General features: G+C 50.6%; 2 protein-coding genes across 10 annotated transcripts in view; both read left to right on the top strand.

Moving 5' to 3' along the window:
* efl1 (elongation factor like GTPase 1) overlaps positions 1–2224 on the top strand; it is a 42840-nt gene extending 40616 nt beyond the window's left edge. For all 9 annotated transcript variants that reach the window (XM_084681955.1, XM_084681954.1, XM_084681950.1 and 6 more), the window contains one exon: positions 1503–2224. In XM_084681955.1, coding sequence (XP_084538081.1) covers positions 1503–1691 — 189 coding nt within the window. In that variant the 3' untranslated portion in view covers positions 1692–2224. The remainder of the gene's footprint in view (positions 1–1502) is intronic.
* Positions 2225–18643: 16419 nt separating this feature from the next.
* On the top strand, positions 18644–22823 carry mex3b (mex-3 RNA binding family member B). Its single transcript, XM_084683134.1, has 2 exons — positions 18644–19219; positions 20075–22823. The coding sequence occupies exons 1-2, from the start codon at positions 18991–18993 to the stop codon at positions 21478–21480; spliced, it is 1635 nt and encodes a 544-aa protein (XP_084539260.1). The 5' UTR covers positions 18644–18990; the 3' UTR covers positions 21481–22823.
* The last annotated feature ends 2331 nt before the right edge of the window (positions 22824–25154 follow it).

Genomic DNA, 25154 nt, shown 5'->3' with positions numbered 1-25154 from the left:
CGGAGGGCGGTGAGAGGGAGGACGCCTGCTCCTATGGTGTCCTGTCACAGACACACAGAGCCCTGAGACCAACTCTGGACACACTTCCAAACCTCCTCTTCTTTCTCCTCTTCGTCTTTGCTCCAGTGTGTGTGTGTGTGTGTGTGTTTCTTTGCGTTTGTTTGTGTCTGTGTCCAGGGATCAAGTGTTCTAGGCTGCTAATCTAATTGGCCAAATGACCGAGAGCACCAACCGTTGATAATGGAACGCACGCATGACACACACACACACACACACACACATACACACACAGCTCACAAACTCTCTTCTCTCACTCCTCCCCTGCTCTCCTGTACTCATATTCAATCCTAGATTGATATGGCCTCCTTATGACATTACCATATGAATGTGAGCTGTGCCAGAAGGGAAGCTGGGCTCTGAATGATGCATTGTTATGTACTTGAGGGAGCAGGTTATGGATTTTACATTAGATTAACATTAGAATGGGCTGTTTGTGGCGTAGATAGAACTTTGAAGTGAGAAAGAGTCTTGTATTGTTCTTGACATCAGGGAACAGCATCTGCCATTATAAGGAGACACAGGGTGTGTGTGTGTGTGTGTGTGTGTGCGCGCGTGGTTTTGTGTGCGCGCGTTTGTGTGTTCGTTCAGACATGTCATGAGATCACTGTTCCTTTAGTTCAGTAGTTAGGTCCACTAACATGCTTCATAGAGAGCAACAGGAAGACAAAGGCCCGCGCGCACACACACACACACACACTCCCAAAGTGAGAGAGCACAGCCAAGAGACAAAAGACTCTGAAGAGCAGAGTAACCCAAGCCATGCACACAACAGTGCTCACACAGAGAAGAGATTCAATCTGAAGCGTGTGTGTTATCTTGCGGGTGTGTGTGTTATCTTTTGTGTGTGTGTGTGTGTGCGCTCGAGCGTACCAGGGTCCTCTTGTGAGTGGTGGGCCCCTGTTGAAAGCGTGTACATTCACCCCATTACACTGAGAGCACAGCCCCCCCCCCCCCTCCCCTCTGAATCTATTGTCCCTCGGCACATGCTGCTCGTGTGTGTGTGTGTGTGTGTGTGTGTGTGTCAAGAGAGCTCACTGTAATCTGTCTGTTGTAGCAGCTCCCTGTCTGCCATCTGTCCAGGAGAGCTGGAGTCTGGAGGCCCCCCAGGGCCCGGTGCCCCCCCCCCCCCCCCCAGGGCCGGGTGCCCCCCCCCCCCCCAGGGCCGGGTGCCCCCCCCCCCCCCCAGGGCCGGGTGCAGGTGCCTCATACTGGGACAGGAGTTATACTTATCTCTGTAATGTGTGCGCGTGTGTGTGGAGGGTTGTGGCATCAAGGCTTTGTCTAGGTGCAGCAGCAGCAGCAGTAGTAGGTAGGGTCTGTAGGGCTCACACACACACACACACACACACACAACCTGGAACACAGTAGCACAGATGTGTGTGGCTTGGAGGGAGTCATCTCTTTCATGATCTAATGGCGCCTCCCCCTTCACCCCCCTCCAGGTGATCTCCAGTGACCCATTCTGGGTTCCCACCACAGAAGAAGAGTACCTTCACTTTGGAGAGAAGGCCGACTCTGCCAATCAAGCTCTGAAGTACATGAACGCGGTCCGCAGGCGCAAGGGGCTGTACGTGGAGGAGAAGATCGTGGAGCATGGAGAGAAACAGAGGACTCTCGGCAGGAACAAGTAGAGACTGGTCTGGTCTGGTTCAGACTAGTATGGACCTCCCTGTTTTGGTCTTGTCAGGTTCAGATTGGTTTGGACTAGTCTGTTCTGGTTTAGACTGGCCTGGCCTGGCTTGGTCTGGTCTGGTAAGGAGAGCGAGCAAGTGCTGGGACCGGTTGTGTGAAGCTCCAGGGAGACCTCAGTTCACCATCTCTGCTCCCTCGCTGCCCCACACTCCGTTACAGCGATGCATATCTGAAGTGTTCTTGCAAAAAAATCTAGCAGTTTCACTTGGGTGAAGTGGCTTGAATTAATTTTGCTCTCACTCCCCCTCTTGAATTTCATTAGACAGACCCTGAAGACTGGCATTCAATTTTCAAAACATAAACGTGGGGAAAATTGGGAAATTAGAAGCGTTTTAATTATTAGGGGACCGCAGCAACGAGCTCTGGTCTGCTTCCTGTGTCGAGGGCTCTGCTCTAGATAGCTGTGCGCATGAAAGCAACTGCCACTTGCTTGTGTTTACTAGGAAACATTAAATGAATACAGATCCTGAAATGTGTGTGTGTGTGTTTGTGTTTCTGCCTTCCTGTGTGAGTGGAATGAGAACACATCAGAAGCCTCGCACAGCGCCGACACAGTAGCCTTCAGGCCAGGTGTCCGGTGTAAGAGGTCAAGGGTTACTTGAGGTTAAAGGGCCAATCAGGGTTCACACTGACAGTGATGAGGTGAACACTGAGCTCTTATCAGAAGATGGGGACCGTTGGAATAGAGGGGTGAGGTGAGAAGAGAAGTGGACATGAGAGGAGGGGGTGAGGAGAGGAGAATGACTGGTGAGAAGAGGAAGGACGGTAGTATCAGCTCTGAGAGTAGTCTCACAGAGCTGCTGTGATCCCTTTGTGACACGGCGGTAAGCTGCAGGTGTGCTGCCCAGGGAGTCACACTTTCCGCAACACTTACCGCAAGGTACAAGTCAGCTGTGCGGGGTCGTCAAGCTCAGCTTGTTTTGAATTTTGTCGACGACCTGTATTTTTGTCGTATGTGGCGGTGGAACACGTGGTCCTCTTAAGAGACACAGCTGTCGAGACTCAATACATCTGCAAAGGGAAAGTGGGACACGAAACACGTAAGCACAGGCGGGTTGTTGTGGTGTAGTGAGGCGTGTGGATCTCCTGCCATGACATCAGCATAGCAAACAGCACAAGCCTCCTGCAGGAGTTTGGCTCGGAGCTAACATAGTAAAGTGTGTGTGCTTGAACCTGCTCAGCTATCAGGAGGAGGGGGGGGGGTGTAGAGGGAGGGAGGTAGAGAGAACTAAAAAGAGGGAGGGAGAGGGGTAAGGAGAGAGAGAGAGAGAGAGGGATGTTACACTCACAGGCGGGAGTCCATTCATACATTATTCATCAGGCTGCCGCATGAATGCTGTCTGGAGCAGGGGCTCATGGGAAATGATAGAATCGCACACCTTCTGAAACATGAGTCAGGTGTGACTTCACTCCTCTCTGTGGGACTGCTGGCTTCCAGCCACTGTACGCCAATCTCCCTCTGTTAAACTAATAAAGTTATATAAAGCCGGATTGGAAGCAGGTTGGAGGGCAGCCCTGCCGACATGCTGGTGCTCAGGGATGCTGGATAGAGGTGCGATGCACAGCAGAGACACCATCATGTTGAATGTACTCATTGTGTCCCGGTCTGGATTGCTGTTTCCCTCTTCTTTCTCTCCCTTTCTTTCTATATCACCCTCTCAGTCTCTCTATCACCCTTTCCGTCTCTCTCTATCACCCTCTCAGTGTCTATCACCCTCTCTCTCTCTCTCTCTCTCTCTCTCTCTCTCTCTCTCTCTCTCTCTCTCTCTCTCTCCGTTACACAGGTTGAAGCTCTCTGAGGTTAATAGTCTTTGTTTCTCTTCGGCTGCAAAGGGAAGAGAGAAGGGGGGGGCGGTTTACCTCTAAGATGACCTCATCCCCTCTCCTCCACTCTACTCCCCTCTTAGAAATCACCCAGGCCATGATTGAGGTGGGAATGTGTGGGGGAGGCTGAGTGTGAGTGTGTGCGTGTGAGTGCTCCCTCTGTGTGTGTCTGTGTGTGTGTGCATGCGCTGGGTGTACCGTTCAACAACTGCAGTTTGTCATGCTGACTAGGCAGGGAGATCTGAGAAACAGCAGATGATCTCTATTCTCACACACACACACACAGAGAGACATCCTAACACACAGACACATGTACACACACAAACACGTGGACACGCACACACTTCATCAAGGTCCTCTGTTAGTGTCCAGCTCCAGGGGAGCTGACCTCCAGGGTCTACCTCAGCTCAACAGGCTGCTGTTCCTGCTAGTTTACAGGGTCTACCTCAGCTCAACAGGCTGCTGTTCCTGCTAGTTTACAGGGTCTACCTCAGCTCAACAGGCTGCTGTTCCTGCTAGTTTACAGGGTCTACCTCAGCTCAACAGACTGCTGTTCCTGCTAGTTTACAGGGTCTACCTCAGCTCAACAGGCTGCTGTTCCTGCTAGTTTACAGGGTCTACCTCAGCTCAACAGACTGCTGTTCCTGCTAGTTTACAGGGTCTACCTCAGCTCAACAGGCTGCTGTTCCTGCTAGTTTACAGGGTCTACCTCAGCTCAACAGACTGCTGTTCCTGCTAGTTTACAGGGTCTACCTCAGCTCAACAGGCTGCTGTTCCTGCTAGTTTACAGGGTCTACCTCAGCTCAACAGGCTGCTGTTCCTGCTAGTTTACAGGGTCTACCTCAGCTCAACAGGCTGCTGTTCCTGCTAGTTTACAGGGTCTACCTCAGCTCAACAGGCTGCTGTTCCTGCTAGTTTACAGGGTCTACCTCAGCTCAACAGACTGCTGTTCCTGCTAGTTTACAGGGTCTACCTCAGCTCAACAGGCTGCTGTTCCTGCTAGTTTACAGGGTCTACCTCAGCTCAACAGGCTGCTGTTCCTGCTAGTTTACAGGGTCTACCTCAGCTCAACAGACTGCTGTTCCTGCTAGTTTACAGGGTCTACCTCAGCTCAACAGGCTGCTGTTCCTGCTAGTTTACAGGGTCTACCTCAGCTCAACAGACTGCTGTTCCTGCTAGTTTACAGGGTCTACCTCAGCTCAACAGGCTGCTGTTCCTGCTAGTTTACAGGGTCTACCTCAGCTCAACAGGCTGCTGTTCCTGCTAGTTTACAGGGTCTACCTCAGCTCAACAGGCTGCTGTTCCTGCTAGTTTACAAACGGCTCATGTTAAGGCAGCGTCTGTCTGTCTCTGTCTTCTCCCTCCCCTCTCTCTCTCCCCCCCCCCTCCTCTCCCACCCCCTCCCTGATTCAGTGGAGATTTCTGGCAGTGTGCTGAGACTGTCCACTAATGTGTTTCCCAGAGCTGCTGCTGTGTGTGTATGCCTCTCTCCCCCCTCTCTCTCTCTGTCTCTCTCTCTCTCCCCTCTCTGTCTCTCTCGATCACCTCCTTCCCATTTCTCCCCCCTCTCTAACCCCCCCATCTCCCCCCTCCTCTCTCTCTCTCTCTCTCTCTCTCTCTTCCTCTCTGTCTCTCTCGATCCCCTCCTTCCCATCTCTCCCCCTCTCTAACCCCCCCATCTCCCTCCCTCTCCCTCCCTCCTCTGCCTCCCCTGCCTCTGTGTTTCTCCCAGGTCAGTGTTAGGAGTGTGCCAGGCGTCTCCTGAACCGGAGCCTGACTGCCAGCGCTTGCCAGGCTGAGCCAGCGTGCATGTGCTCGCTGTGGGGGTGCCCGCTGTGGGGGTGCCCAATGTGTGGGTGCCCCTGTGGGCGTGCCCAATGTGGGGATGCCCGCTGTGGGGATGCCCGCTGTGGGTGTGCCCCTGTGGGGGTGCCTGCTGTGGGGGTGCCCCTGCAGCTTCCACTCAGCCATTACGAGCGCTCGACCCTGCATGAGGCCATCAGTCTCCCCCTCTACACCGTAACAAGCCTGGCCACAGAGTCCAGGATGAAGTCACTTTGAAGGACGTGGGGGACCGGGCCTCAGACACGCTCAGAGAGCTGAGATTGAGCAGACCTGATCTGACAGGAGGTATAAAACTTGTTCCAATGGGCGGTAATGAGAAAAACATACTCCTGACACTGCGGTACCAAGTTTTTTTTTTTTTTTACCAGGGTATGTTTAATGGAGGGATTTCTCTCCACATCCATCAGCTGTACATTGTTCTGTAGCCATCTGGTTTGTATGTACTCTCCTCTCCTACCTACTCTTCTCATACTTTCTCCGTGTCTCTTTCCCTCTCCTCTCCTTCCCTTTCCTCCTCTGTCAGGCTCTGTTTGTGTTCGTGTGTAATAGAGAGACCGGATCATTGGACCAAGTGGAACACGCATACCTCAGCGAGGAGTGGAGCGGTCCTCCCAGGACCCAGCCCTGCGAGGAGAACGACGGCTGCGTGGACCCCTCCGGCCAGGGCGGGGCGTCCTCTCTGTGCCTGTCACGACGTGGATCGCATCCCAGTCCAACACGGTCCTCTGACAGCGCACAGCAGCCTCACAGCAGCATAGGCTGGGTTTGTTTTCTCTTCAATGGAAGATTGATGAGGAACCTTGTTTAAATACTCTCCGGACTTCCCACACAGACAACACTTCATTATCAGACATTATTTCACACAATAGGCATTTTCATCCTCGTCTGGCCACAGTGTTAAGTGAGCCCACTGGTCCTGCAGAGTGGTGGAGGGTAGGGGGAGGGGAGAGGGAGAGGGAGAGGGAGAGGGAGAGGGAGAGGGAGAGGGAGAGGGAGAGGAGAGGAGGGGAGAGGGAGAGGGAGAGGGAGGGGAGAGGGAGGGGAGAGGAGGGGAGAGGGAGAGGGAGGTGGAGGGGAGAGGGAGGTGGAGGGGAGAGGGAGGTGGAGAGGGAGAGGGAGAGGGAGAGGGAGAGGGAGGTGGAGGGGAGAGGGAGGGGAGGGGAGAGGGAGGGGAGAGGGAGGGGAGAGGGAGAGGGAGAGGGAGGTGGAGGGGAGAGGGAGGTGGAGAGGGAGAGGGAGAGGGAGGGGAGAGGGAGGGGAGGGGAGAGGGAGGGGAGAGGGAGGTGGAGAGGGAGGGGAGAGGGAGAGGGAGGTGGAGGGGAGAGGGAGGGGAGAGGGAGGGGGAAGGAGAGGGAGGTGGAGGGGAGAGGGAGGTGGAAAGGAGAGGGAGAGGGAGGTGGAAGTGGAAAGAAGAGGGAGGTGGAGGGGGCTGGCATACTAGTCTGCTCTTTAACATCACACTTGTAAACAAACACCACGCTGTGTGACATTCATAGCCCCGGTCAGCCTGTGCTCCCTCAAAGCTGTGAATTCACACTACAAGCAGACATGATCTGTCATGGAAACAACTGTGCTTTCTTCTGTCCGTGTCCTGTTTTCACTGGCAGATCCATTGTTGTCCTGGCCTGTGGCCCAGACCCATTTACAGTTGGTAGCTGTTGGCTGGTCTGACCTGAGCCCATCAGTATATGGGTCTCAGATAAGCCTGTGTAGGCCAGGCCAGGAGACCGTTAGGACCCTCAGGACCAAGATGGCTGCTTCAATAGCCTGAATGAACCTCTCCACGCTGTTCCATGGGAGCTGATTTCCACCTGAAGCTGTGTAGAATAAGGCAATGCCCAGCCACTTCCTGGTTTAAGCCTGGAAAACTCTGCCCAGTGTACCCTGTGGAGCTCGTTGGAGGGAGCAGAGAAACGCGTGTGCAGCTTGGACATGCTGTTGAAATCTGGAGATGGCAGTTCTTTGGTCATGTGGCTTCATCTATGGAAAGGCTATTTCCAAGACCCAAGGTTGGAACAGGCTCAGACCAGCATGCAGCTCTAGTGAAGCATCTCACACAGAACAAAGCAGGGAGGAGCGCCTGCTTCCTGTGGATGTCAGCTGACCTGGCGTTCCTCTAGGCTTCCTGGGCAGATGGCGGATGGTTTAGAAGGTCAGACAGGATGGACAAGTCTCTCCCAGCCCTGCTGCCCGAGCCATCTCATCTCTGATGACATCACCTCTCTCACTGGTTGTCCCTCTCTGATGACATCACCTCACGCACTGGCTGTCAATGTCTGGTGACATCACCTCTCTCTCTGGTTGTCCCTCTGATGACATCATCTCACGCACTGGCTGTCCCTCTCTGATGACATCACCTCTCTCTCTGGCGGTGAATCACCAGTTTTGTCTCACCTGCGGAGGGGAAATACGATCACAAACACACACGCACACAAAGGGGTCACAAACCATGTGACTCCTGTCGCCGTGGCGGCAGCTTTGAGGGACTGTTGAGATGTGCTCACAGCCTGGGGAAGACCTTCTAGTGCTGAGAGCTCTGCTCTCTTCTCTCCATAATAGGTGTTTTTATTACTGAAGCTAGGACCCTCTCCAGCTGGATTTCACCATGTCTTCTCTGTTGGTTCGGTTGCCTTGTTCTCTCCTGGACATTATTCACCCACACAGATAGATTATGCACATTCTCTCTGCCCTTTGTTGTCAAGTGGAAATAACGTGTTATTGAAACGCCCAATTCATAAGTACATTTCTGCTTTCAGTTTTTTTTTAAGGCATTTTGTTAGGCGGCGGGCTGTGAATTTTAAAGAGTTGGAACTGATTCAGAGTGCTCCTGAGCTGCCTGCTGATTGGGCCTGAGAGAATGAATTTTTCAAGTGCTTAATGAGCTGTAATTTAAATAATTACTGTTGTGTGCTTGCACAACATTTCATATGCTTTAGTTATGTGTTGATGAATGGCAGATGTATTGTTGTTGTAGACGGTCATTGTGCGCTTACTTGACGTCAGCAAAGCTGTTCAATGGATATCTGTAGGATGTGCTAAACGGTCCATTGAGACAGATATGGGCTCTCCCAATATGTTTCTTTTTATGTTTTTTGACATTTTTCATCCTTTGTTGGACTGTTTTATATGAAGTGTGACTGGAAAGGCAGGGGGGGTGGGGGGGGTGGGGGGGGGGGGAAGCAGCAAAGGGCCATGGCCGGATTCAAACCATGGCCGCTGTGGTAACTTACCCATCTAAGGCTTTCTCCATAGTCGTTTTTTCACATTTCTACAGTAGCTTTAACAGGACAAAGAACAGCAGAAAGGGAGAAAGAAAACTAAAAAAGTATTTGAGAAAAGACAGACACACTTTTTTTGGCAAAGGAAGGCTGTTTTGATTCCAAAAGATGTTTGATCCCTGTCCTCTAGAATTGGAATCTTGGTTCTCAATCCAGCATGCTTCAATGTTCTTCTGCTGTGTGTGTGTGTGTGTGTGTGTGTGTGTGTCTGTAGGCGTTAAACCACATTCACAGCACCAGAGCACCAGGAGGCGGGTCTGCAGCTCTGAACCCCACTGAGAGTGCCTGGAGTGGGGCTGGGCAATTGACGGTAGGTGGGCGGTGAGTGAGTGAGTGGGTGGGTGGGTGATGCAAACTGGCCAATGGGCTAGTATGTGTGCATGTTTGTGTGTGTGTGGGGGGGGGGAGATGGTTAACGGTACCTTCTGGATACAGCCCTGTCCTCCCCTCTCTCCCTCAGCAACACACGCACAAACCCATTCACACACGCCCTTCTAGCAGTAGTACTTCCATGCTATGATATCATTGTGTTGATGGTGAGATTTCATCAGCAAACCAGACTCTGTGCTCTTACCTCCAGCTGTGCCTTAGCCTCAGAGGTCAACCCTCACAGCCTCCAGCCTCGACGGCGGGCCCAGCCTCCAGCCTCGACGGCGGGCCCAGCCTCCAGCACGCTGGATCGACCTGATCCCAGCAGACACGGTTACCCCTCAGGAGAAGGGGAAAATGACAGGTGCTTCAAGGGCTGAGAACCGGAGCGTTCAATACAATTTATTCCCCAATCATAGTAGGTCCATTTGCTGTGATTCAGTTGCCTTTGTGACAGTGATTTGTACTGAATTGCTTCGGCACTTCTATCCCAGTGGCAATCTGGACAGAGGTGGGTTTTTTACCACAGGGCTTTACGCAGCACTGTGACAAAAGGAGGATGAGTGTGTGCTTCCTGAGCGTATATGCTGTCTTTTCACCAGGCAACCAACATACACGTGTGTTTCCATCCTGCTCACCAAGGCCCTGCTCTCTCTACATCGCACATGACGACCCCTCAACGTCCTGCTGTAGTGTGACCTCACCAAGGCCCTGCTCTCTCTACATCATACATGACGACCCCTCAGCGTCCTGCTGTAGTGTGACCTCACCAAGGCCCTGCTCTCTCTACATCATACATGACGACCCCTCAACGTCCTGCTGTAGTGTGACCTCACCAAGGCCCTGCTCTCTCTACATCGTACATGACGACCCCTCAGCATCCTGCTGTAGTGTGACCTCACACAACTTCACATGCGGAGCGGCTATTAAGGCGGGAGAGACCAGCCTCCTGTCAGTGTCGACGCCGTGCACCAGAGAGGACGACCCCCTGACCCCCATATTCACATCCCCGCCGTAGCTTCTCTTTCATGGGCGTTTAAAAGGCCACCTTCCTCTCTGAGCTGTCAGCATCCTGGGTCGTTTATAAGCCAGCTGACAGAGTCTGGAAGCCTGCCAGGGAGGAGCGGAGCAGGGACACGGGGAGAGAGGAGCGCTGCAGGACCCCGGAACAGAACCTCGAGCAGTAGGACCCAGGAACAAAACCCGGAAACAGAACCCCTAAACAGCAACAACAGTAGAACCCAGGATTAGAACCTGGGAGAAGAACCCTGGACAGTATCACTCAGGTTCAGCTCAGGAGAACAACTGCAGAAGACAGCTCTTCAGTGGCCCAGAAGGATCCTTAGGAGGAACACAGCAAGCCATAACTGCATGTTAGAAGGATACTTGTTATTACAAAAAGATGGTCCAGCTTTCACGTTGCTGATTGATACTCCATCTGAAAGGCTTTGGTTCTTCAATTGAATAGCAATGATTTGAGAGCTACAAAATAAGGCCCAGAGATAAGTGGATTGGACCATATCAAATTACATCCAATTTTCATCAGAGAAGCTCCTGCTGGGATGTTTTATGTGGGGCATGAATGTGCTGCCAGACCGTCTTTCCCTCCCGTCAGAGAACACACCATCCTGCTCTGCTCCTTCCACCACATCCTGGGCCCCAGACAAAGGACAATACTCTGGAGTGACCAGCTGTCATTGTGTATTGTGGTGACATTAGTTTGAATGAGTCCCATTAGAGATAATAGTCCATGGGGAAATGGAAGAGGTACTCACAGGTAGGGATGGAGAGGAACACACACCCATCAACACACACGTACACACACACACAGAAAAACAGGCAGACCGGTGTGGTTGCCTTGTCTGTAGGAGAGCCTGGTGTGTGTTATCAGATTCAGGAGGGTGGGGGTGGGGGAGAACAAGCCCAGCATTGAGCTCTCACAAGTCCCACTGCCGCAACGCCTCACTGGGAGAGACAGGCCAGAAGACTGCCTGGCCTGGAACTCAGCCAAGCTACCAATCAATGCAGCTGGGAGTCAGTGGAACTGAGAATCTCTATTGGTCCGTTGGGTCTGTCTGTCCGTTTGCCAGTCAGCCAGCCAGCCAGCCAGCCTGTCCACACTGCTGAATTGAGAGTGGAGACATGTTTTTTAGATCAAAAACACACCTCAGTCCTTCCCGCTCCCCCATCCTTCAGCTCATGTTTCCTGCACTCTTTCCTCCTCAACATGAATTCTCTCCTTTCTTCCCCCCGTTTCTTTGTGTCCTGCCAGGGCAGCAGTCAGCGTCCCTGTTGGCCAAGCCCCGCTGAATCCCATCCCATCAGAGGGGTGGCTTCATTTTAGTGGCTGACCCAGTTCCGTGCTGTACGAAATAAAAACATACACAACACAGTATTTATTTATACCCTCCCTCTCTCTCCCCCTCTCTGTCTCTCTCTCGCTTGCTCTCTCTCTCCCTCTCTCTCTCTCCCTCTCTCTTTCTCTCTCTCTTTCTCTCTATCTTTCTTTCTCTCTTTCTCCCTTTCTATCTCTTTCTCTCCCCCCCTCTCTCTCTCCCTCTCTCTCTTCCTCTCTCTCTCTCTCACTCTCTCTTCCTCTCTCTCTCTCTCTCTCACTCTCTCTCTCTCTCTCTAGAAAGCCCGGGGCCAGATCAGTCATCATGTGTGAGCACCTCCAGCACCATGATGGGGTTCAGGAGCAGGAAGCTCGTCTCACAGCTGAGGGAGATTGTTTATGTTCTGTTTGACCTTCTTCTGAACGGTAAGCTCTGCCAGACTCCCTTCTCTAACGGCTGCTCTGATAACCTGCCTGGACTCTCTGTTTCCCCCCTCTGCTCCATGACCTCATACCACAACACTGGGCTCTCCTGACTTAGGGGACGGTAGCCACGGTTACTGTTAAAACCGTCAGTGTTACTGGTGTCCGTCCGTTAACACCCGACTGTGCGTGGGCTCTTCAAAGTCTCCACTTTGGAGTCATACTGCTCTCTGAGAAAGATCCTGTGTGTTAAGCTGATGTGTGAATGTGGTCCATTTGTCCCCATGGACTAGAGGGGTTAAATCACTTCCCACTTCCTGCTTTCGTGAGCGTGAGTGTGGCTGGATTCACACTCTCTGACACACACACACACACACAGTTCAAAGCCACAAGCAGGAGCAGTCAATTAGCATGGACAGGACAAAGGCAGGCTTCATCCTTGCAGATGTGCTGCAGTCAGCTCCTGGGCAGCTCTCCTGTGACGTGCTGCAGTCAGCTCCTGGGCAGCTCTCCTGTGACGTGCTGCAGTCAGCTACTGAGCAGCTCTCCTGTGACGTGCTGCAGTCAGCTCCTGGGCACCTCTCCTGTGACGTGCTGCAGTCAGCTCCTGGGCAGCTCTCCTGTGACGTGCTGCAGTCAGCTCCTGGGCAGCTCTCCTGTGACGTGCTGCAGTCAGCTCCTGAGCAGCTCTCCTGTGACGTGCTGCAGTCAGCTCCTGGGCAGCTCTCCCGTGACGTGCTGCAGTCAGCTCCTGGGCAGCTCTCCCGTGACGTGCTGCAGTCAGCTCCTGGGCAGCTCTCCCGTGACGTGCTGCAGTCAGCTCCTGAGCAGCTCTCCTGTGACGTGCTGCAGTCAGCTCCTGGGCAGCTCTCCTGTGACGTGTTGCAGTCAGCTCCTGGGCAGCTCTCCTGTGACGTGCTGCAGTCAGCTCCTGAGCAGCTCTCCTCTCAGCCTCTTGAGGACAGAGTGAGAGAGAGGACAGATGAAAATATGAAAAAGAACTACTCTGAAAACTATGTGCTGAAAACAACATCTCTTTTATAGCAACAGCTGAAACAGAACGCAGAGATCTCTTGTTGATCAGTGCAACCTCCTTGGCTTAGTAGTCCAACTCAAACCCCGCTTGACCAGTAAACACTGTTGATGGAAGCTGCAATCCTCCTCCCCTCCCCTCGGTTCTCCAGTCACCACTATTCACCTCTCCTCATACTCCATTCTGCAGCAGGGTAGAGGAGCAGAGGTGAAGGTGCAGAGGGATGGATGGGTAGAGGTGGAGGTAGAGAGGTGGAGGTAGAGGGTTGAAGGTTTGGAGGTGGAGGTGTGGAGGTACAAGCGTGGAGGTGTAGGGGTAGAGGTAGAGGGGTGGAGGTTTGGAGGTGGAGGTTTGGAGGTTTGGAGGTAGAGGGGTGGAGGTTTGGAGGTGGAGGTTTGGAGGTGGAGATTTGGAGGTGGAGGGGTGGAGGTGTAGGGGTAGAGGTAGAGGGGTGGAGGTTTGGAGGTGGAGGTTTGGAGGTTTGGAGGTAGAGGGGTGGAGGTTTGGAGGTGGAGGTTTGGAGTTAGAGATTTGGAGGTGGAGGGGTGGAGGTTTGGAGGTGGAGATTTGGAGGTGGAGGTTTGGAGGTGGAGGTTTGGAGGTAGAGGGGTGGAGGTTTGGAGGTGGAGGTAGAGGGATGGAGGTTTGGAGGTAGAGGTTTGGAGGTAGAGGGGTGGAGGTGGAGGTTTGGAGGTGGAGGTTTGGAGGTAGAGGGGTGGAGGTAGAGGGGTGGAGGTAGAGAGGTGGAGGTAGAGGGTTGGAGGTGGAGGGGCGGAGGCTGGGGTGCCTCTGATCAGCCAGACTTTAAGAGGGGGCTTTCTGCAGCGGGAGAGACATCCCATGACGTTATGAGTTAGGAGGAGGGGGGGAGGAGGAGGAGGGGGGAAGGAGTAACACACAGATGTAATCAGTCAAAACAAAGGGAGTGTTAGCAGGCTAGCTTGCAATATTTAGCAGAGAGAGAGACACAGAGAGAGAAACACAGAGACGTGTTTTGTATTGTGTTGTATATTGTGGACTGCTGATTGAAAGAGTGGAATGAGTATCTGGAGAGGACCGGGCTGGTGGTGTGGTGCATTGTGGGACGGTGGTGATGGTGCATAGTGGGACGGTGGTGATGGTGCATAGTGGGACGGCGGTGATGGTGCATTGTGGGACGGCGGTGATGGTGCATAGTGGGACGGTGGTGATGGTGCATAGTGGGATGGTGGTGATGGTGCATTGTGGGACGGTGGTGATGGTGCATTGTGGGACGGCGGTGATGGTGCATTGTGGGACGGTGGTGATGGTGCATTGTGGGACGGTGGTGATGGTGCATTGTGGGACGGTGGTGATGGTGCATAGTGGGACGGCGGTGATGGTGCATTGTGGGACGGTGGTGATGGTGCATTGTGGGACGGTGGTGATGGTGCATAGTGGGACGGCGGTGATGGTGCATTGTGGGACGGTGGTGATGGTGCATAGTGGGACGGCGGTGATGGTGCATTGTGGGACGGTGGTGATGGTGCATTGTGGGACGGTGGTGATGGTGCATTGTGGGACGGTGGTGATGGTGCATTGTGGGGCAGCTCCCCTCCAGCTGTCCTGCCGCTGAGCTGCTAGGCTTGCAGAGCGTCTGGCAGACAGCCAATCACAGAGCAGGGAATCAGTGCCACTTCAGTTCAGTGTGTCACAGCACACAGGAAGGGAGGGGGGGATGAGGGAGGGGGATACGCAGAGAGAAACAAGAAGAAGGGAGGAGAGAGGTAGACAACCATGCAGAGAGAGAGTGAGGGAGCGGTTAAAAGAGTGAGTGTGGAGGCGGGGAGGAAGGGAGGGAGGGACACAGAGAGAGAGAGAGAGAGAGAGAGAGAGAGAGAGAGAGAGAGAGAGAGAGAGAGAGAGAGAGAGAGAGAGAGAGAGAGAGAGAGAGAGAGAGAGAGAGAGAGAGAGAGAGAGAGAGAGAGAGAGAGAGAGAGAGAGAGAGAGAGAGAGAGAGAGAGAGAGAGAGAGAGAGAGAGAGAGAGAGAGAGAGAGAGAGAGAGAGAGAGAGAGAGAGAGAGAGAGAGAGAGAGAGAGAGAGAGAGAGAGAGAGAGAGAGAGAGAGAGAGAGAGAGAGAGAGAGAGAGAGAGAGAGAGAGAAGGAGAAGGGGGAGGGTAGCAGAGGAAAGGGAGACAGGAGGAGGGGGAGGCAGACGGGAGAGGCGAGGGGGGTGATGGGGGGTTGGGGGGGCAGACTGAAGGTACAGAGCTATAACCTAGCACTGCATCTACCTGCAAACCCAGCCTGCTCTGCACCACACAACAACAACAGTCCAGCTCCATCCTTGCTGCTGTCTGATCAATGCTTCTTCTGAGCCTGCTTCTCTCCTGGTCGAGCTGGCACTGCGTGCATGGATGATGTGCCACACACGTTTATGGAGATTAAATATAAATCCATGATAACAGTGAGTGAATGGATGCATATTGATGAGAACTGTCATCATACATTAGGCTTGCTCCTTCACAGGGCCTATGTAACCAGCAGAACCAATTCTCAGGTTTATTCATTTATGATTCATCGGTGGAAATATAAAGTAAAAACAGACCAATACGATTCCCGTTACAGGGAGGTAACCCGAAACACACTGAATATTGTTGGTGATTACGTCATCTTATGGAATTTATGTAACCTTTTCTTCTGCTCACTTTTCTAAATGGGCTTGTTCTTAATTGCCCAATAAGGACTAAACCATTTTGTTAGATGTGTTTTCCCCCAGTTTACCAGCATGAGGAGACATTGTAGTCTGCCTGCGTTAATTTGTTTCTTATTATTTTGTGTCTTTTTTCCCCCCTGTAACCTTGAATCGGGTTACATATTTGAGGCTGACGCGTGCACACAAGCACACACACACAACTACACAGTGGTGTATATTAGGGGTCAATATGTCTGAGTGTTGTGTTAGTCCTGTTGTAAACCTTGCCTCTACCTACATACATTTTACTACCTCAATAACCCACAGTAATGCAGGGCAGTAAAAGCATATTCAATTATGCTATGCCAGGACAACCACCTTGTTAGTGCCTCTGCAGTGTGTCAGACTTGTCGGGGCTAAACCATCTCTCTCTCTCCCTCTCTCCATTCATCCATCCATACGTAGACGAGCCTTGTTGTAAACAGTTTATTAGCGCTACCGAGACTACCACCAAAATGAGAGTGCCTATTTTCACGCCAGGTAAATAGCGTTCAAATGCTAATGTGTTAAACAGGGTTTGTTTGTTTAACAGGCTCAGTGGTGATCATAGGCCCAGTGTGTCTGTGACAGGGTGCAGGTCTTAGGTTTAAGTATAGATGACAGTGAGGTCACAGTTACAACAGTGCAGTAACAGGGACGTGCTTCTCTCAGACAGACTGTTGGCTTTCCTCTGACCTGACCAGTCTGAATCCCTGTACTGCTGTGGTGCTCACAGTCAGCTGGTGTGACCTCTCTCCCCTCTCTCTCCCCCTCCCCTCCCTCTTCTCTGTCTCCCCCTCCCTCCCTCCCCTCTCTCTCTCCCCCTCCCTCCCCTCTTCTCTCCCCCTCCTCTCTCTCTTGCTTTCTCCCCCTCTCTCTCTCCCCCTCCCCTTGTGGCGCAACAGACAGTAAAGCCATGGCTGAGGCTGTCCAGTCACAAACAAGACTAGGTCAGGCCAAGCTAAGTCCTTCTTCCTCTCATTAAAAGGCAAACAGGTAATCAGTGGGCGTTTGAGTTCCAACGTCAAATACCACTGACTGCATCCTCTTCTTTCTGGACTGCAACTTCATCTACTGTATATGGCTATATTGATTTCATCCAGAGTAGCATATCACACACATGGACAGCTGACAAGGACAAAATACATTTGATTGTGAAGCTCATTACTACACTGCTGTTCTGTGTTTATGTGATCATATTGGTGTACAGATCATTGTTAGGTCCTTTACATGTATTCATTTAGCAGGTCACACACAGGTAGTTGTGTAGGGCTGTTTTAGAGCAGGCTGAGAAGGAGAAGAATCATCCATGTAGTCTGAAACGGTAATTTCAGGGAACTTGTCTCAATTTTGTCTTCGAGTTACATATTTTTGGGGGTTAAAAAGAGACACAAAGGGAGACAAAGAACGACTATGGAACTTATTATTGAGTGAAATTAGTTATTGATGGAATGTTTTTCTTTATACAGTATTACAGTGAGTGTAAATCAACTGCTTTGGCTGTAGCCTATTGCCCTTAACCCTCTTTTATTTAATGGAATTCCAGATGTTTTCATGTCTTTCAGGAGAAATACAATACAGTGATCCTAAAGGGGTGGGAGGGAAGTTTTGCATCGCTGCCCGTTCTCAGGTTCTGAACGGTTTGTATATTACCATAGCCATTGTGTCCTAGAAGTGAGGTGACAAAGCAAGGCTTCTCGTCTCAATGGCTTTGAATCGGTTTGAAATTTCCTTTGTGTTGAAAACGCAGCTCCCCTCCCCGCCCCCCCCCCGGGTTCTTCGCTGGCCACAAAGGCCACGTTGGGCAATGGATGCGGACCGACCTGTCACCCCCTCGCCACCGCCACGGTCTTAACGTTTACATAACAGCCCACCAATCACTAAACTTAAAATGCAAACGTCCTGTTGCTTTGTAAAACGGTCTGCATTGTTGGAGAACAGGCCTGTTACGGTCTAAGACTTGCCTATAGCCTACTAGATGGGCAACGCTGTACTGTTTGTTTGAACAATTATTCATCAGGATATTTCCCAAGACGTTACGAAAAATGCTTTAATTATAGCTTGATGTTCTTTCAATTGCCTTGTTATAAAAAAAGGCTTGATTTAAGTATTGCCCTTTCTGCTTTACATTGGGGATAATAATGCAGCCCTACTTAGGATAATAATTCCACGTGAAAAACTGCGCTTACAGGCGGTATATTTAATAGTTCATGGTCTATTTGCGTTTTCCCCACGTTATGCACACAGCCAGCTGTTGTTCCGTGGTGTCAACATCAGCGGAAATGACCTGTGTTTGAGCACAACAATTAGGCTACTTGTGAAGTGTTACAAGTCCGAGTGACTGCAGAGATACATTCTGGCCAGTTCATGAGTTGATTGTAGTGCAGAGTTAAGTGAATAAGTAGAAAACACGGTAGAGATAGTATTGAATGTCGTTATTTTGAACCATTCGCATACGGCAAGAGTTTTTTATAGCCCAGTATATATAAGACATATCGGTGTGCTTTGTGTGTGTGTGTTTGAGAGAGGGAGAGAAAGAGAGAGACCAAACAAAGAACATATGTCTGGGCATGCCTTGCACTGTGGTGATCGCAACGCTTTCTGAGAAACGAGAACATAAAGGGCCGTGATGAAAGTCATTACTTAGATATTAGTCATAGCAGTAAGAAGTAGTCGAGTTATTGCATAATTTGGCTTCCGTTGCACAAACTAATATTTAAATGTATTTTATAATGTATGTAATATATATTGTTTACATAGACATAAATAAATATAGAATAGAAAATTAGTCCTGGCTGAGGCGAGGTGTAGGTTATTCTACTGCCTCGCAACAAGGTGTAGCCTAAGTTACAGTGAAGTAACAATTAAATAGTGTTATCATAAAAGGGACTGCGCTTTAATTTAGGTGGAAACAACAAAGAAGGGAGTGTACCTCTGGAATTGGATAGCGTTAGTGACCTCCCATTCCGCACTATCTGTCCAATCAGCTTTCCGCTATGCAGATTTCGAGCAGCACCGCACCGTCCCTGCCCTGACGGTGACGTCATTCGCACATATCCCCCCCCCCCCCCCCGGTAGTGTTGTCTGGCTTTGCAGCAAGTCAGACAGAAAACAGGAACGAGCTGAGTGGAGCGAGCTTGGGGAGGGGCCCTCTGAAGGAATAAAGCCAACACCGGTATTCCAGCTACGTACAACTCTGGAATAGGCATTATTTGCTGTCTTTAAAAACATTTTTGGGATCGGACTCGAGAGATCCCTTTCAGAAAGTTTGGATTTCTTGCACTGATTTTTTGACTGACAAAGAGAACTGCTCAGATTTGCACCAGTGGCTTGAAACCGGGTCCAGTGTCCCCTTTCTCCTCATCAGTCCTTCCTGACGTCCTTCTGTGTTTTCCCGCTGTCTGATTTTCCTGGTCCCGCTGACTGCACATTGTAACGATGCCGAGCTCGCTTTTTGCCGACATGGAGCGGAACGGGAGCAACCAGGTCGATGCCCTGGACGATCACAGAGCCTTGCAGATAGCCCTGGACCAACTGTCCCTCATGGGCTTGGACAACGACGAGAACTCGCTGTATGACAACGAGCCCAGAAGAAAGAGTGTCAACATGACCGAATGTGTCCCAGTTCCCGGCTCAGAGCATGTAGCAGAGATTGTTGGCAGACAAGGTGCGTATTTAGAGCATTCTGTTTCCCCCCTCTGTCACCGCTACACGGTTGCAGTGCAGCCAGTGCCAGTCCAGATTTGCTACATTCTGTCACAGCTGTAGGCTAGGCTGGGGTGTGAGTTTGTGTAGCTTTATGCGGAATGCCGATTCACCGCCGCAACAGTCTTGTTTTTGCCCCCGAAGTAACTAACAAAAGACAGCGAAGGAATACTTGTAGCTCAAATATGAAATACTCTGGCATATTAGAGTAGCCTAATATCTACACACACGGGGTTTCTTTGTCATGTTATATCACCCTGTCCCACTTACAGCCTTGCCTTCCCACAACGTAAGCGATTCCTCCTGGCTGATTCCTCAACTGTTCACATTTTTATGATAAAACGTTGTTTGCGCCGGAGGGCGGAGGGATAAAACTGTATGTAGATAATTTAGTAAAGGAAATGAAATGTTAAAGTAGTCTTATTATTGTTCGCATGCTATAGCCACGTGAAACGCAAGCGATCCTGAAATAAGTTGTAATTTTATGGATCGTTTTTTACAATTATGTGCGGTCCCCAAGCACACGGTAAATCGCGGAATCTGCATGTTTTATTTATTTATATATTTTTTTGTTGCTTGGTGCTATTTTCGACGCAAACTCCCCTAGTCGACCATGTGGTTTTAATTTATACCTCAAAAAAAGGCTGAATTGTTTCACTAGGATTTCTATATGCACAGGCGTCTTAACAAAAATAAGACAAAACACGCCCAGCTGTTTCAAATAGCCCACAAGCATCGCTTCCCCTCATTCACGCACAACTCGTTAAGCACTAAAACCCCCTGTGTCCTCACGGTCCCCTTTGCTTTCTTCTCCCAGGTTGTAAGATCAAAGCTTTGAGAGCCAAGACCAACACTTACATCAAGACCCCAGTCCGAGGCGAGGAGCCTGTGTTTGTGGTGACGGGCAGGAGAGAAGATGTAGCCATGGCCAGGAGGGAGATCATCTCTGCAGCCGAGCACTTCTCCATGATCAGAGCCTCCAGAAACAAAAACACAAGCCCCAGTGGGGGGAGTGGGACCCCAGCCCCCGGGCCCCCTAACCTCCCCGGCCAGACCACCATCCAGGTCCGGGTGCCCTACCGCGTGGTAGGGCTGGTTGTTGGCCCCAAGGGGGCCACCATCAAGAGGATCCAGCAGCAGACCCACACCTACATCGTGACCCCCAGCCGAGACAAGGAGCCCGTGTTCGAGGTGACTGGGATGCCCGAGAACGTGGACCGCGCCCGGGAAGAGATAGAGGCTCACATCGCCATGAGGACCGGAGGCATCATCGAGCTCACGGACGAGAACGATTTCCACGCCAACGGCACCGACGTGGGCTTCGACCTCCACGGCCACGCCAGCCTGTGGTCCAAGCCCAGCAGCGGGGTGACCCCCACCTCGGGGCGCAAGCCCTTCTCCAACTACCGCAACGACTCTTCCTCCTCGCTGGGCAGCGCGTCCACAGACTCCTACTTCGGCACCAACGGCTCCCGCATGGCCGACTACAGCCCCCCCAGCCCCGCCCTCAGCTACACCGCCACCACCAACAACGGCAACAACAACAACAACGTCAACATCAACGTGAACGCCAACGGCAACGGGTTCGTCTACGGGAGCGAGGTGATCTCCCCCGACTGCACTGACATGAACTTCGACCCCTCCCCCGGGTTCGACCCGACGCCGGTCCCCCCAGGCCTCCTGTGGTCCCAGTACGAGAGAGGGATGACCCCCTCCTCCACCGGCGGTAACTCCCCCACCTCCACCTCGGCCATCTACCCCGCCAACACATCCACCAACGCCAACGGGATGTTGCCCCCCAGCCAAAGGAGGGCCAACGGCGGCACTCCCCAGCCCAGACAGTCCCCGCCCCTCCACAGCCACGGCAGCAGCCCCTCTGACCACCCCCTGGCCCGCAGGGTCCGCAGCGACCCGGGCGGAGGCCCTCTCAGCTTCCCCGGGTACTCCAGCAGCATGGCTTCCCTGCCCGGCCCAAACCTCCCCGGGGTCCCCTGCGACTCCTCGGCCTCTTCCTCCTCCTCCTCCTCCACCTCGTCTGGCACCAGCAGGAAGGGCAGCCGCGACTGCTCCGTGTGCTTCGAGAGCGAGGTCATCGCGGCGCTGGTCCCCTGCGGACACAACCTGTTCTGTATGGAGTGTGCCAACCGCATCTGCCAGAGGAGCGAGCCCAGGTGCCCCATCTGCCACGCCGGCGTCACTCAGGCAATACGTATATTTTCATAAGAATTGTGTCGCTGACTGTAGGGTTACCACGGTTACAGAGTCTGGCTACAATAGCAGCAACCACAACAACGACAACGACGACAGACTCTTGTACTGCTTTAACAGAACAGGGGAGTGTACATATAAATATACACGTGTATGTGTGTGAGGCTGCACTACCGATCCCCAGGGCTCCATTAGAGTTGTTTATAATGTACTGTAGCTTGAGGAAATATTTTCAACATTCTAAATGCATGTTTAAAATATTACAGAATAGTAATCAATAGTTCTAGTAAAAGTGTACACTCTATTTATGAAGTTAGGAGTGGTGGAGAGGTCTCGGCTGAGGTACTTTAGTCAATATGTTGACTGTTACTAGAACAAAAGCCTTCCAGTTTCTCTGATCGAATGTACTGAAACAGGAGTGAGTGGTTGAGAAACAGGGAGGGTGTCTATCAAAACAGGACTGTTGACGTTAAAGACACCGCAGCTTGACTTTCAATACATCAGAGGGAGAAACGACATATCCTACATACATATAAATGTACAGAATGACAATTCCACAAGTTAAAAGTTTTGAATATTAATTACATTAATACAGATTGAAGTATTTTATTCTTTTTTGACTTGAAAGATTATATTTCGTATTGCAAAGATGTTTACAAATATTTTAATTTAAGTTCAGTGAACTTTTTGTAGCTGGGTTAAGATATCGTTTATTTTTTTGTATGGCCTTATGGCAGTGATCACTGTATTATTTTAATATCACATGACTGTGGGCGGAAATACAAATCCACTAAATGTGTTTTGCATTTGACAGTATTCTGGTGGAATGGAGTTTTTATAGGTTCAGCAAAAAATGTCTTTTAAATCTGCTTCACCCAGCATATTTTTTATTCAGTAATATAAAGCATATTTTATTCTATATTATTACAAAATGTTGAAATGTACAAAACTTAGTAAGTCAAACGCAAAGGAAACGTTTATGCTTTCTAAAATTTGTATGAATTAGATTCCAGTGGAAATTACAGGCTTCTGTTGCTCCACTCTAGTTTGACTATTTCTATTTTAATACATTTGTTTACCACTTGTCTATGTATATGTAGGTGAAGTTACTTGAGCGTAAATGTACTTTATTGAGCAAAGTTTAAGAACAAAGTATATTTTATTTTATGATAAAGGGCCTTTAACCTCATGGTCGAATACTAATATTATATTTGCTGAGACAAGATTTGAAAATGTATCAAGAGTTTTATTTTTTTGACATTTAAAGTTCTACATGATAAAGTAAAACTTAAGTAATGGTGCTACTTCATGTTTTTTTTAAGTATTTCTATATAAGTCCAATAAAAATGGTACATTTATGGGGCGTCGACTTTGTTTAACCGGATCGTATCTCTTCCTGTCCTGTTGTATGTAACTTAACAGGTCTGGTAGATAAACCAAAGAAAAGGATATTCTTTATTGTTTTACTTGAGTGGTTTTCTGCACATTTGACCCTTTCGCTCCTAATGGAGTCAGATGTGTGTTTGGAGGGGCAGGGTCATCATAGTGGACTAATTATTTCTCTGGCTGGCAGTGACAGGGCGCTAGAGAGAGAGAGAGCAAGGTCTGACTTCACTAGAGTGCTTTATCACTAATTAGAAGTCTTGTGTGACCTATTCTGGTACAAATTGGGTTTTGATATGAAGATCCTAATCTATGGTCTTTTCCAGTCTCTAGTTCAGAGGCTTCATGCTGTCATGTGGTTTTAATAAAACCTCATCTTCTTAAATAACCCATAACAATTATTACAACATACTGTACTGCAGCAGTGTTGTAACGCTGTCTCTCTGACCTAGTGTTATAACATGCTATATTCTAGTGTGTAAACACACACACAGTAAGAGAGATCCCAACACTGCTAAACTGCTGCGCGTCTCCCCTCCCCCCTCCGGTCTGACTGCAGTCTCAGGTCATGTGCCCGTGTTGAAAGCTTTGCCGCTGGAACACAGGCTCTGCTCTGACATGGCAGAACACTCTGGGAACAGGCTCTAATGATATGTTTAAAATGGAAACATCCAAACACAGCCTTCAGGAACTGGCCCCATAAACCGTATTATTAGGAAACAATTCCAGCGTCGTAGAAAAGCGCTGACAAGTGTTTTCAGGGAAATGCAGAACACATGGGCACACGCAGAAGGACTGTGGCTTGACCGCGTTGAACCCTCGGCAAGTTCAGAGAAGACACCGGAATAAACCTCTCACGCCTGCACAGGAAGCTGTGCTGCGAGGCCGTCCCTGTGACAGTCCTGGCTTCGCCGGGCGTCAACAGAAAAACAACAGCACAAAACTAGGATCAATCAGTTATTTGACCTATGCAAATAAGGATGTATCTCAAGCTGCATGACTCATTGAGAGACGCGTCAACATGTTGACAGACAGACAAAGAGCTCGTCTTCTTTCTGCCTGTTACGATGGCTGCTTAAGGAGGTCACACATGATCTATTTTGAAGGCTGTGGTTGTGGAGCCCCTGGGTGAGGGCACGCCTGTGCTTCAGTCTGCCAGAGCGGAGAGAAGCACTGCATCATGTCTGGCCTCGTCGAAGCCTTGACCTAAATGTTACTCTGGATTGGATGCCCCAACCCCGCTCCCCTCTGACACACACACACAGACACACGCACACACAAACACACACACACAGACACACGCACACATACACATAAACACGTACGTGCACGCATGCATACACAAACATGCGCACAAGCATGCACACACAAAAACAAGTGTGGCGAGGAAGCACTGCATGTGGCAGCAGAGTAGGGTGTCATGTTTTATTCATTCCCTGTGCCATGCATGTCACTAGTACTGAACTCATCATCTGTGCTGTCTGTTGGAGCACCATTCATCCAGTCGTGCCATTGTCTATTCATTCTGTCAGGCCTTGGAATTAAAATCATGAATACACACCACATGAAATGAGAATGATTCACACAACATACTGTGACCCATTCTTCTGAAATGGAGAGGAATACGAAGCATGCGACGGTCTCAGTGGAGTTTTCTGATCCAGGTCTGGTTACCAGAACAGGAACACAGGCTGCACTGTTGACCTGTCTGTCCTTCCCTCTCCCTGTCAGCCAGTTGTGACAGCAGGACGAGGGCTCTGGGTTTCCCTGAACCGGGAGAGGGGGGGAGGAGAGGAGAGGGAGGGGGAGAGGGGGAGATGGAGGGGAGGGTTTGTTTTTAGAGCACAGCCATAGTGTATGCATTATAGATGAGAAGGCTTTTTAGGCATCTTTCTCTCTCTCTCTCCCCCCCCCCTCTCTCTCTCTCCCTCTCTCTCTCTCTCTCTCTCGCTCTCTTTCCCACTTGCTCTCTCTCGCCTGGTCACCTATATTGTGAGGATGCCAGGAGGAGAATGTATGTCTGTGTGCATAATGGATTTGTATCCTTCAGAGAGCAAAGCATGTCTGCTCTTTATAATGCCAGACAGAGAGCATCACTCTAAACATCCAGAGCAAACTGCCTGACCTCTTACAGTACAAACACAAACACATACGCTACACACACACACACACACCGCACACACACACACACCGCACAAACACATACGCTACACACACTCACCACACACACACCACACACACACACACACACCGCACACACTCACCACACACACACACTCACCACACACACACACACACCGCACACA

This window comes from Hypomesus nipponensis, chromosome 19 (assembly GCF_054491055.1).
Source record: "Hypomesus nipponensis isolate SF chromosome 19, ASM5449105v1, whole genome shotgun sequence".
Taxonomy (NCBI): Eukaryota; Metazoa; Chordata; class Actinopteri; order Osmeriformes; family Osmeridae; genus Hypomesus; species Hypomesus nipponensis.
This window is presented reverse-complemented; position numbering and strand designations above follow the sequence as displayed.

Bases quoted from the DNA above. Each gene is read 5' to 3' on its own strand.
- mex3b (XM_084683134.1), top strand. From the start codon at position 18,991: ATGCCGAGCTCGCTTTTTGCCGACATGGAGCGGAACGGGAGCAACCAG. The intron at 19,220-20,074 runs GTGCGTATTTAG...TTCTTCTCCCAG, and splicing joins AGAGATTGTTGGCAGACAAG to GTTGTAAGATCAAAGCTTTG.